The 12,647-nt window shown below is 40.1% G+C and overlaps 3 protein-coding genes across 7 annotated transcripts; 1 reads left to right on the forward strand and 2 right to left on the reverse strand.

Annotated features, from left to right (window-relative positions):
* Positions 1-856: 856 nt before the first annotated feature.
* On the forward strand, positions 857-2,525 carry LOC104822357 (uncharacterized protein At5g19025-like). 3 transcript variants are annotated; one of them, XM_010553549.1, is made up of 2 exons: positions 857-1,085; positions 1,179-2,525. In XM_010553549.1, exon 2 carries the CDS (start codon positions 1,683-1,685, stop codon positions 2,352-2,354), a length of 672 nt encoding a protein of 223 aa, XP_010551851.1. In that variant the 5' UTR covers positions 857-1,085; positions 1,179-1,682; the 3' UTR covers positions 2,355-2,525. The 3 variants fall into 3 exon arrangements, with proteins under 3 accessions (XP_010551851.1, XP_010551850.1, XP_010551852.1); XM_010553548.1 differs by having other exon boundaries at positions 1,393-2,525; XM_010553550.1 differs by having other exon boundaries at positions 1,417-2,525.
* LOC104822355 (starch synthase 2, chloroplastic/amyloplastic) lies at positions 2,419-6,848 on the reverse strand. 2 transcript variants are annotated; one of them, XM_010553546.2, is made up of 8 exons: positions 6,238-6,848; positions 4,940-5,693; positions 4,671-4,735; positions 4,365-4,442; positions 4,128-4,238; positions 4,000-4,044; positions 3,724-3,897; positions 2,419-3,632 (listed from the first exon to the last, which is right to left on the reverse strand). In XM_010553546.2, exons 1-8 carry the CDS (start codon positions 6,592-6,594, stop codon positions 2,676-2,678), a joined length of 2,541 nt encoding a protein of 846 aa, XP_010551848.1. In that variant the 5' UTR covers positions 6,595-6,848; the 3' UTR covers positions 2,419-2,675. The 2 variants fall into 2 exon arrangements, with proteins under 2 accessions (XP_010551848.1, XP_010551849.1); XM_010553547.1 differs by having other exon boundaries at positions 4,940-5,698; positions 6,238-6,511.
* Positions 6,849-8,189: 1,341 nt separating this feature from the next.
* LOC104822358 (vacuolar amino acid transporter 1) lies at positions 8,190-11,416 on the reverse strand. Of its 2 annotated transcripts, none has more exons than XM_010553552.1 (3): positions 11,178-11,416; positions 8,985-9,595; positions 8,190-8,852 (listed from the first exon to the last, which is right to left on the reverse strand). In XM_010553552.1, exons 1-3 carry the CDS (start codon positions 11,335-11,337, stop codon positions 8,334-8,336), a joined length of 1,290 nt encoding a protein of 429 aa, XP_010551854.1. In that variant the 5' UTR covers positions 11,338-11,416; the 3' UTR covers positions 8,190-8,333. The 2 variants fall into 2 exon arrangements, with proteins under 2 accessions (XP_010551854.1, XP_010551853.1); XM_010553551.2 differs by lacking the exon at positions 11,178-11,416 and adding an exon at positions 10,763-10,990.
* Between the last annotated feature and the right edge of the window lie 1,231 nt (positions 11,417-12,647).

Consider the following 12,647-nt stretch of genomic DNA (forward strand, 5'->3'; position numbering starts at 1 on the left):
TATCCAAATGTAAAAATATTTTGTAATAAAATATCGATTTGCGAGTTTTAATTTTGATTTATAATCAAGGGAAACAAGGGTTGACGTGGTTGATTTTATTAATGATATAAAGATGAGTGGAACGGCATTCACTACAATTCTAAATTTTAATTTTGTTCTTCACTTTAATCGCGGTCGGTCCATAACACAGAACAAGAAGAAAATAAAAACTACAAATCATATGAAAGCATGTGAGTATGTGATGGATGCCGGGGGTTTTAATAATTTACCAAACTTTTATTACAGAATTAATCATCTAAAATTAAGCCTGGATTTGTCGGCCGGCAATTCATTTTCCAATGAAAAAAATATATAAAATTGTTCATAAATACTGGGCTTGGGCTTGGGCTTGGGCTTATGTAACCGAAAGCCCAAACTTTTTTTTGTCCTCTAATCTTGTAAAAATATTATTTATAAAAAAACCACTGAATTAGTTAGGATTTTTTTTTTGGTGGTAAAATTAGTTAGGATTTTGTGCGTACCAATATGTTAAATGACACGTACTAAAAAGTCCAAGATAATTATTTTGATTGGCAAAGAGGAAAACTCCGTACAATTATTTTCTTTTGTATTATTTCTAAATTTAAAAACAAATTATAATTTAGTAATTATTTTTTGCGGGCTGTCTTTGTTTGACGATTTGGCGTGAAAGAGAAAAACATTTGAGGATTTCAGTGGATATTCAATTGAAGTCTTTGGTAATCTAGTGAGCCATAGAAGTTATTGAAAAGAAATTGTTTTTAATAATAATAATAATAATAATAATAATTTGGGGCCCAAGTCCATTCAATTTCAATTTTCAAGGGTTACACTAAAGAGTACATGGACGGACGATTGTGCATTGACTGCATTCGTCGTTCATAATCTTAGTTTTCCTTCTCATACGATCAATTCATTTGGACCAAAGAAAAACTCGAACGATGAAGACGACGATTCAAATTCCTCGTTTATATTGAATATTCTGTTTCTGCGTTGTCGTCTTCTTCTTCTCCGGAGTGCTTCCTTGTTCTTCTTTTCGATTCTTCCGTGGCGTGAATCAATCTCGAGTACGCTTCCCTACTGTTCTATTCGATTCAGCTCCTTTCTGGATCGATTTCGATCGGATTTGAATAGTCGGGTTATTCAATTCTATTGTCTAGGGCAGCGACGAAGACCCCGATTCGTTGTATGGAATAGGAAGTTTCAAAATTTTCAGTTCTGGATGATTTTTCACCTGGCGGATTGATCTGATTTCGGATTTTGAATTGAATCCGGGGGTTCCGATTGGGTTTCGATCAGATTGAACTCAATTTGTGTCCGATTACCGGCTAACTCGAGATTTCTTACGTTTCTGGAAATTTTCTCACTTTTCAGGACTTCTGGTCGATCTGATTTCAGGTTCTGCTCACTGGTTTGATCGGGAATCGTGGTGGGAATACTGGGTTTCCGTCAGACTGAATAGGGTTTCATTCAAATCATCAGCTCTACTTGAAAGTATCTTCAAGCTTTGGAAATTTGGCTGGAGTCGGGTTCGGTCTGATTCGGCTTTTTTGATTCGTCGGCTTGATCCAAAGTCGTGCGACTGGATTTTCTGGTATTGAGAAGATCGAACCAGATTCAATCGGGGTTTCTTCCATCTTTCTCGAGGGTTTCGAGTGTCTGAGATGGTATATCTCCATAGCTCAATCTCGGTCTGCAACTCCGTCGACCACACTCTGGCACCGATCATGGCGAACTCCTTAAACTCATCAGATTCTCATCCGAAAGCGAGGAACGGTAGAAAATCACACACGTCACCGAGTTCGAGCTGCCCCGAATTTTCTCGATCGGCTGCGATCGACGTCGTGATCCTGATCGCCGTGATCACTGCCTGCGTTTTCCTCTTCTTCCCGTGCATCAAATTCGTCACTGTGAAATCGGTGCAGCTCTTGGTGGAGCTCTCGTGTCTGGCCAGAGGAGAGATTTCGAGGAACCCAGTAGTGTACGGATCCATAGCTCTGAGCATAACATGCGCAGCGATCTCTGCATGGGTGGTTCTGCTCTTATGCACCTCCAAAAGATGTCGGAACCCTAACTGCAGAGGTCTAAAGAAAGCAGCCGAGTTCGATATCCAGATCGAGAAAGAGGATCGTGTGAAGAATTCGACCAGCGGCGTCAGCAAAAGGGGATTGTTTCAGGTGCCGCGTGACCATCACCGTGAATTGGAGGCAGAGCTGAAGAAAATGGCGCCGCCCAATGGAAGAGCAGTGCTGGTTTTGAGGGCAAGGTGTGGTTGTTCTGTCGGGAGATTAGAGGTTCCTGGCCCGAAGAAGCAGCAAAGGAAGATCAAGAAATGAAGGGAGGAGGGTTCTGTTTAATCTTTCCTCTTACCATTGTTATAAGATTCTGACAGTGGCTGGCTATCACAGGAACTTGTATCTTTACCCATGTCTTTAAATAAAAGCTAAAAACATGATGGGAATAAGACATTGTAAAACGATTACAGTAGTGAAGAAGGTTCTGTTTAATCTTTCCTCTTAATGCTCTAATTCATGGTTAAGTTAAAAGCTCATCATCATCTGCTCGGTATCTCCCATGAAGTCTGAAACTTTCTGGCAATTTACTGAAAGATTCTTCTTTCCCTTTTCCCATCTTCTTGATTTTCTCTACCTTCGTTTTCACCATTGATACTTGGCAGCAACAAGAACTTCCTCATACTTCGCAGCAGCATTATCCCAGCTGAGATCTTGCATCATTCCTCTTCTCTGAAGCCCCTCCCAGCTCTTCTTGTACTCCCTGTACGTCAACAAGCAGTTTCCCAACGCATGTATCAGTTTTCCCGCCTCGGCTCGGTCAAATGTCCACCCGAGTCCCGTTTCGTTAAACGGGTCAAACGGCTGAACCGTGTCCCTCAGCCCTCCGACCGCATGGACCACGGGGACTGTGCCATAGCTCATCGCGTAAAGCTGGTTCAGACCGCACGGTTCAAACCTCGATGGCATCAGTAAGATGTCAGCTCCCGCTGTTATTCTGTGTGCTGTTCTCACCGAGAACCCGACCCATCCTCTGGCTTTGTCTCTGTATTGATTCTCTAGCTGTCTGAGAACTTCTTCCAGATCTTGCCGACCAGTTCCTAACATTACCAGCTGCACATCCTGACCCATCATCCATGGAACCGCCTCTGCTATCAGATCAACACCCTTCTGGTGATCCAACCGTCCGATAAACCCAATCAATGGAACATCAGGCCGGACTGGTAAGCCAAGCTCTTTCTGTAACGCAGCCTTGCACTGGGATTTTCCCGTCTGGAGAGTCTCCAGTGAATAGTTTGTATAACCATCAGACTGCAGATGGATATCGAATCTCGGGTTCCATTCTTTCGAATCAATCCCATTCACGATCCCTCGAAATTTCCAGTCGCTCTGGTTTATGATGTCGTGTAGACCCCACCCTCCCTCCGAGGTTTTCAGCTCCCATGCATAGCCATGGCTGACCGTGAGAACTCTGTCAGCAGCTTTCAGTCCAGCTGCGAAAATGTTGAAGTGCTCACCTCCAACCGGGTCGTATAGTTTGAAAATTTCCATGTAATGCTCCGGTAGATCCACGTAGAAGAAATCATCTACTGGTCCTCGACCCTGTATATATCCAACAGATTAATCAGAGATTTCTGTTCAAAGATTTACAGACTAAAACATTACAGAGGCAACGAAAAGAAAAATCGCTGACCTGGTGAGCAATGTTATGGATTACAAGAACAGATCTCGTGTATTTCATTATTCCATGATCTCGGTAATATGCTTTCAGGTAAACCGGTAACAATGCGGTGTGCCAATCGTTCGCTATAAATACCAAATTTCCATCTCCATAGCACACACCGCCGCAAGGAACATGCCAAGGGACCTGAAAAATACCCAAAAAAGGAAATCGGTAATAGTAAAACCAATATATATATATATATATATATATCAACTCGACTAAAATCTCGATCTTGAGAATCTTAACCTCAACAGCAGCCTTGCAGAACAAAACCATGCGTTTCAAGATATCCTGGAAGAAGGGAATGATAGAATGAGGAACCCTTTTTTTCTGTAACTTAAAAGAAAAGAAGAGAGTAGATCAAGATATCTTACAAGTCGGTTTCCGCCATAAATGTTATTGCCCAGATGACGGAATGAAGGGCTATCCACGAAAACAAAATCCACACCGTCGATATATGCCTGATAGTACAACACTTCCATATCCTGCAGTGAAGAAGTGTACTTGATAAGCAATTATCGTATTTCAAACGAATCATAAAAAATAGAGCAAGAAAATATCGAATCAGGAGAAAAACTGAAGCTGGATGGATACTTGAAGCAGATGATTACCTGACCATCGACCTTGTACCTCTTCCTTACTCCTGTGTCTTGAGCTTCGGCATAGTCACCATACCGAGGAACCACAACCTAGCAGAACAAGAATGCATTGTAGCTGTAAGATGAATGGAAAAAAGAAATGATTCACCAAACATGCGTGTAAGAAAAACTACCCAATCTACCTCTAACTCAGTCTTCTTCATATGACGTTTTTATATTCTCTGTCCATAACCAGACAAAAGGGCTTACACCAAACATAGGAGACAATCTATGGTAATCAAATGAGATAAAATACAGCAACAGCAGAAATTTTTTTACCATGACCCTATGTCCCCTGCGAGCCAAAGCCTTTGGCAACGAGCCGGCCACATCTCCCAGCCCACCTATGAGATTCTTAATGTTTCAGCTCAGATATCAAAAGAAGTCAACCGATGCAACGAGCTAATTTTACTCTTAAGGGAAAAAAAAAAAGATTGATATGTTCCATCTCTTAACTCTAAACTTGGAAACTTAACTGAGAACACAAAGATAAACCAGACATCTGTGGAAATCTCAACAGATCAGAGATATAGCCAATGGAGGAATACCTGTTTTCACAAATGGAGCACACTCTGCGGCTACCAATATCACATTCATGGCATTTGCCCCGGCCAATGGAGGTGGCTTCACTTCTTCTGCGGGTTCACTTGTTTCGCTACGGGTTTCATATGGGTTTTCCCCTCTGGTGACTGTACCCACATTTGTCTGAAAACTAGATGCTTCTAACGTCTTTCCCAGAAAAGATGGCAATGGGTGGTCGGACCGAACTGCACCAGAGCTAGATTTGCCCAGCTGTCCAGGAGAATTCATATCGGGGGACATTTTCTTGGGAGAGATTACACTGGACTGATGTTTCTCGGTGAATGTAACACCAGAGGTTGGTTTATAGGGCGGGTTTCCATTGGAGGATGGTCTCTCTGGAGATGATGTTACCTTAGAGGAGGGCTTAAAAGAAGAGGTAAGTGTAGAGGAAGGTTTCTTATTAAACGTTACTCGGGAGGAAGGTTTCTCAGGAGAGGTTTTGCTGGAGGGAGAGTTCACTGATTTACTTTTTTTCTGGGAACCGTTAGAGATGATACTAGAAGACATGGTCTTGGTTTCTGGTTCTTTGTCCAATGTCGAACTGCCATAGCTGCTCCGATAAACACGATCATTTCCGTCTCTATCGATCTTCTCTTTAATAGCTGCACCAGTACCCATGTTTCCAGAACTCTTCTTTTCTTCTTTATCAGAATCTTTGTCTTCCATCAACTGGGGCACGCTATCTTTTATAGATGAGACCAGCTTCCTCCTTTCAGCAATCTGAACTGACATGAAAATGGACAAAAAAAAGAAAAGAAGATAATTTCAAAAGACAAAAACGCTAAAGCATGATTCTTAACAAAACCAGATGAAAAAAAGGTCTCGATGTATCTAATCTAATCTAGAAGTAACCATAATGTTCATACCGTTCCTTAAATGAACAGCATTTCGTAACCACACTCAGCTCAGAGCTTATCACAGAATGAGATGAAAAGATGATGAACTTTCTACCCAAAAGATCTCCAGAAAATTGCAATCTAACTATATCAACCAAAAGTGATCAATTCCAAAAGTAACTTTGAGACTAATCTCTTTTTTCAAAAGTCTCTTTTTCTTCTTTCTTGTAAACAAAAAAACCAATTTTGCATGAAACTAAACCTAAAAGACACTTCCCCCTTTTCAGACAAACCCAGAAAAAAAGATCCGATGAACATCAAATTTAGTCCCCAATAATCTAAAGTTCAAAATTGCTAACTGACTGGAGCAAATTTCACCATAGATTCCAACACATTCCATCAAAATTAGCACGGAATTCCAATTTCACCTGCTGAAGAAGGTCCCTTTGCATGTCGAGAACCTTTTTGCTCTTCTCGATGGTGGCTTGAAGCGCATCCTCCTGTTCTTCGTCTTGAAGAAGCGCATCCTCCTGCGGTTTGTCCCCACGCGCTCCTTCGGCGGAGTCGGAGCCCGTAGCCTCCACGCGCCGTGGAAACTTCCATCGATGTTCCAAAACGAAGCGTCCATGGCGAAATGGCGACGGCCCTCTCGCCGAATCGCAGGAAATTCGGACAACCCGACAATTCCTCGACCTAATCGAAGCGAAAGATGAACTGCGCCGACTCTGACGGTGGCTCTCGATCTGTAGAAGAAGGGGATAGGAGCTCTCAACGACAGATGCCATGTAAACGCCCGATGAATTGCCTCAACTAACTAAATTTGACCAAATCAAGCAACTTTGGCAAGTTTCATCAGATAATTTCTGAGAATTGGACAGACCCAGTTGAGAAAACGGCACCCAGATGATGAAACCAAGGATTTCGCGAGAAAGACGAGAGCTTTTGGGAAAATAGTCGGAAGTGTGAAGGCATGGTATGGTGTTTGGTGGGTGGCTAATAGAAAGAGATCACCATGGAATCAGAGCAGTGGCGGATCCAAAATGGTGTATATATTATGTATACTATAATATATAAAATTATCATAACGTACAATTAAAATCTGATATCTATAAGCGTGGCAATATTCCGCTATTATTTTGTAGTAAAACTTGGCTTTGTTTAGGGGATGGTTTAATCGGGTTGCGCTTCGGATTTCCTTCGATTATATTTGGTTCTCATTATTTCGGTTTTAAAAAAATTATAACATTAGTTTGGATTCGATTTGATTATGATAAAAAATACTTATTTTTTTTAAAAAATTTATTGTTTTTAGGTTATTGTGTTATCGGTTGGATTTGGATTTAGGTTTATTTTTTCCGGTTTTATAGAAATCATACGTATCCTCTTTTATATCTAATTCGGTTCAGTTATTAACTAGGTAGGTTTGTTCAATTTTAATTAAATCTCGTATTATTAAACTGATACTAAAAGCTATTAAAAATTATATAAAACGATGCATATATACATGTAAATCGATGGTTCACGTGGGATTAAAAAAAGGAACACGTGGGGACCACCCCATCATGGCCACATGTTTGCAGAAAACGTGGGCCTCCACAATTAGATTTTCTCTCGTAAACTAGGAGCAAATGGGAAGGAGAGAAAGGAAAATTAGGATAAGTAATTTTCATTCATGTTATCTGGGTCTTTGGCCCAACTTATATCTCCTAGCTTCGGGAGTAGGCGACAAGAACCATAGAGTAACACCCTCCCAACCGAGAAATATCTCTTCCTATCCATCGGCTGGTTTCGAATCGGCGACCAGGACCCAGAAAACAACACCCTTTCGCCACTCGACCACCCATTTATGGGTTATGTCTATGTATTTCACAAGATTTATCATAAAAGATCAAGAACCCGTTCTCGTAGTTTAACATTTCAAAGAACAAAGCTTTGATGATGATGATGATGATGACGAACATGTGATCCTCGTTGTCCACATCTTCTCTCTCTCTACGTGTGTAACAATGGACCAAGAGTTCCACAAACTTGCGTACCCAACTCTCAAAACCAGTTTGCAAACAAAACCCACGTCTCAAAACTCGGGATTTCGACCTCAAACTCGCCAAGAGAAATCTACCGACATTACGTGTGTGCACGAAGAGAGAGATTGGCTGAGTTCGGCTGTCTCTAGGGTCCAAGGTACTTAGGGTTCATCACGTCATCTCTCGGGACGTTTCCTGCTCAGCCCGCGAGAGCTGAACCGGCGGGTCCCACTGAATCCATTGTGGAGAAGGAGACCGACGTATGCGTATCGTTAAACAAGGTCCAGGGGATCAGAGATTTGATTAGCGTCTGAAATTATTCAGATGAATTCATGGGCTCTGTGAGGGCCAGCTGGTATTATAATCTCTTATCCTCACTGGTATTTTCCCCAAGAATATAAGCAAAGTATAACAAAAGAGAAAAACAATCGAATTAATAACCTAAAGCTACGTACCCAGCGCAAAGTGAATTCATTCATACTATTAATCACCAGATCACTTCAAAGGCGACCGAGTATGTCCTTAACCGATTGGTAAGTTCCGGTTATCACAACCACAATGCCCATCAGTATAATACCGATTAGAACCATGGTTTCGATCCCGAATCTTCTGTATCTCCCCGAGATCTTCAGGTAACACAGGCAAGGCAATACAACCGAAGCCGTCGTGCTCAAGAAAGCTCCGACCAAATTCATGAGCTCGCCGAAGAACGGGAGAAGCAACGCCACGATCACGTTGCTGATAACCAATGCTGTACCCAGAAACAAACCGGCGGTTCTCTTGTTTGGCCATGAACCGGGTAACCGGTTTCTCGCCGCGTCTATGATTGGTGTCACCATTAAAGCGTATTTGGCGATAGGATTCACCAGCGTGGTGTAGATCGCCACTCTTGAACTTAGCTTCTGCGTTGGGAGATTCAACGTTATCTGCGATTTGACCTCCGAACCAAACATTAAGTAGCCAAGAATCGCCATTGATGCGTACGTAAACGTGCATAACGTGAAACACACGATCATGACCTGCAACCGGTGAAAACCGGAAAGAAATAAAACAAGCCAAAGGGCATGTTTTTGGAGTGGAAAAACACGTGATTAGGGTATTAGTCGGTTCAAATGTATACCTAAAACATTGAATGAAGAATAGAAACTCACGAGTGGGAACTGGCGTTTGTTCTTCATGGAAGTGTAGAGAGTAGGAAAAACAGGGTGGGCGCAGTAACAAAACGCGTATAAGCTCAAAGAAGTTGTGATTCCTCTGAGATCGAACATCTTTGATCCGCTGTTCTTGAATCCGATCCCGTCAAAGGCCCCGACCCAGAAAACCGAAGCGAGAATCACGACGGAAGCGAACACACCGCTGGCGGAAACGTAAGAGAGGATCCTGAGATCGTCCAACCAGACGGAGGGAAGAACGAAGAGGGCGGCGAGAAGGACGAACATCTGTCGACCGCCGAGATGGAGACCAAAGAGGTGGAAACCGACAGAGGGGAAAAGTTTGTCGAGGTTGTCTCCTTCCAAGATCAGGAAGCTTGTTCCGACGAGGTAGAGTTCGAGGTTGACGAAGATGGAGACGATGAGTCTTCCGGTTTTTCCGAAGGCTTTGTGGCCGATGTCGGGGTAAGACGCGAGAAGAGGGTCCATGTCCATGCATCTTTGGATGAGGATGCTGCAGTAGAACGTTACGGCCGCCATGAGGAACAGTAGAATCAAACTTAGCCATCCTCCCGATGCTAATGCATATGGAACTGACAATATGCCGACCCCTAAGGACAAAAGAAGAAGAACTCGTTTTTTTAACGATTTTAAAAAGAAAAACGAAATAAACAAGATTTATGAGCAAATAGATGAAATATTTATTCGGACAAAAGATACTAAGAATAAAGTTTCACCAATTTTGATATAATCAAGTTTCAAGTGATTAATAATAGTAAATTATTAGAATAAAACGTTAATTTTGAATAATTTTTTTCTTAAACACCAGATCTGAAAAGAGAGTTTAATCAAATTTCAAAGGGTTAATAAACATTGTAAATAGTTAGAATATTACGAAAAACAAATCAAGAAATTGTCATCTTAAAAGAAAAAAAAAATATAAAAAAATCAGAATTTGTCAATTTCTGCAAAACAAAATCTAAATTTTATTTTATTTTTTAAATAAAATCTAAATTTTATTTTATTTTAAATAAAATCTCAATTTTATTTTTCAATCGAAAATAAATCTAAACTTTATAATAATTATCATTTTTATATCTAAATACCGATATAACATATTGATAATAAAATGACACGTTACGTTTATATATATATATGTGTGTGTGTGTGTGTGTGTGCAGATAACCGACGGAGAGCTTGAAAATTCCAACAGGGTGATTGTCGCTGTATGAAAACAGCTTACTCAACGTTTCGAAAAAAATATGATGCATACTTAGCTTTTTGGAGATGACAACGTTTTTTTTTTTTTTTTTTTTTGGGGGGGTTTTTATACACTGAGAAAGTCCGAGAAACGATTAAAGATGGACGAATAGAATCCAAGAGACAGAAGGATCCAAGAAGAGATCTTATCTTATGACTTGTGAGTGTCATGATGAGGAACAGTTTCCCAAACCCGAAAGAACAAAACGATAACATCTCTTACCAAATTCTATCAATTGGGTTTTAAGAAAAGGATCAAACACACAAAACACGGTTTGGGTTTCTAGCCAAACCCACCAAATTCTTATCAATTATTTTGCTAACAAAAAAAAAAAAAAAAAAAAAAGAACAGTATAACGTTTTTATATAGAGTTATCTTCAGAGATATTTGTGTATATCTTTGGATTAATTAATGAAAATTATATAAAAGATAGCTGAATTATTGATTCCATAGAGCGAACATGGAGGGGGGGTGGGTGTGTGTGTATAGGGTTTATATATATATATATATAAATAACCTGATAAGGCGTTGATGCCATGGAAACAAGTCTTGGAGAGAGCAGAGGTGCTCGAGTTCTTGTTCAGACTCTCACATATTTCTCCTTCTTCGTCTTTACAGTGCTTCTGCTCTGCGACGATGAGTGGCGAAGACAGGAACTCTTCTTCACGACGAGACATGTTGTCTTATAATGTCCTAGAGAGAGAGAGAGAGAGAGAGAGAGAGAGAGAGATAGAGAGATGTAGAGAGAGAGAAAGAAGAAGAACAGTATAACGTTTTTATATAGAGTTATCTTCAGAGATATTTGTGTATATCTTTGGATTAATTAATGAAAATTATATAAAAGATAGCTGAATTATTGATTCCATAGAGCGAACATGGAGGGGGGGTGGGTGTGTGTGTATAGGGTTTATATATATATATATATAAATAACCTGATAAGGCGTTGATGCCATGGAAACAAGTCTTGGAGAGAGCAGAGGTGCTCGAGTTCTTGTTCAGACTCTCACATATTTCTCCTTCTTCGTCTTTACAGTGCTTCTGCTCTGCGACGATGAGTGGCGAAGACAGGAACTCTTCTTCACGACGAGACATGTTGTCTTATAATGTCCTAGAGAGAGAGAGAGAGAGAGAGAGAGAGAGAGAGATAGAGAGATGTAGAGAGAGAGAGAGGTTATGAGGGATGGATTTGGAATGTAGGCGTTTCTATATATAGAGATTCAAGTCACGAGAGTAGACGAGCATCGTTGGATCGCCGCTTGGTTTACTATAATGGAGGAGATGTTTCCATATCATTAACCATCAACTTTTTTTTAATTGAAATTTTTTGAAGAATTTATATTTCCTTAAAATCCTTGTTTTATTAGGTTTCCTACTTGATTAGGATATTTTATCAAGTTTAGATGAGAAAATCTAAATCAAATAGGAAACGTATGATAAGCATAAAAGATATTATTTTTAAAAAAAAAAATATATCAAGCTGGTTTTGTTAGAAAAGATCCTGAATGTAAGTAGCATCTAGGAGTCCAAAATGATTTCTTTCTAAGGTATTATACCGTAATTGTTTTTAAAAAAATAATAATCGAATATTTTAAACCAAAATCCAGATTAATATCAGGATCAAAGATCAAAGATATGAAATATATGACTTCTTCTCAAATTTGAATTTCGAATTCGGAATAAAAAACACGTTTTGCGCTCTTTTTTCACCCGGTTGAATATCGATTGAGAAAAACCGATTTATTATCTTGTGTGTGGCGAATTTTAATATGGTCAGAAGAACTCATACGGATGATCGCCCACAAATACGGTCCCCGTGGGGGCGGAACATGCAAAACGTGGAAAACGCTTACGAGTGAGGAGACGAACCCGGTCGATATGGTTTTGTCATGTCGCTTTAAGGAGTGAGTTATGGGACACTCGATATATCTCCTGAGACACGAATTCCGGTGTCGAATTTTATGATACCCGGATCTGTACTCGCAACTCTTGGGTGTTCCAACCCGGCAAAACGTCTAGGTACGAACCGAGAAAAAAAAAACATATAATTGCGCATATATATGTATATATATATTGTGCATTTTTCCACTTGTGAAACTAATGAAACACGTTATGCATTACCCCGTTTCATCAAGTTTGGGTTACTGAAAACTGAATTGAACTTAATCGAATTATATTTAAATTCGAATTAACCGTAACCATGTAAATTAAACCTAACCGTTTATCATCTCATGTATTATCAAGAAAAAATCACAGAAAAAGTACCTATACTTTTACAAAACTCCCACATAAATAATTATACTATAAAATTCCCAAATAAATATCGTTCCACTCCCACATAAATACGGAGTGTATTCGGAATTTGGCGAAAAAGAATCACATGCGGTCGTCATCGGACGACACAT

Source organism: Tarenaya hassleriana, unplaced genomic scaffold, assembly GCF_000463585.1.
Source record: "Tarenaya hassleriana unplaced genomic scaffold, ASM46358v1 Cleome36, whole genome shotgun sequence".
Lineage (NCBI taxonomy): Eukaryota > Viridiplantae > Streptophyta > Magnoliopsida > Brassicales > Cleomaceae > Tarenaya > Tarenaya hassleriana.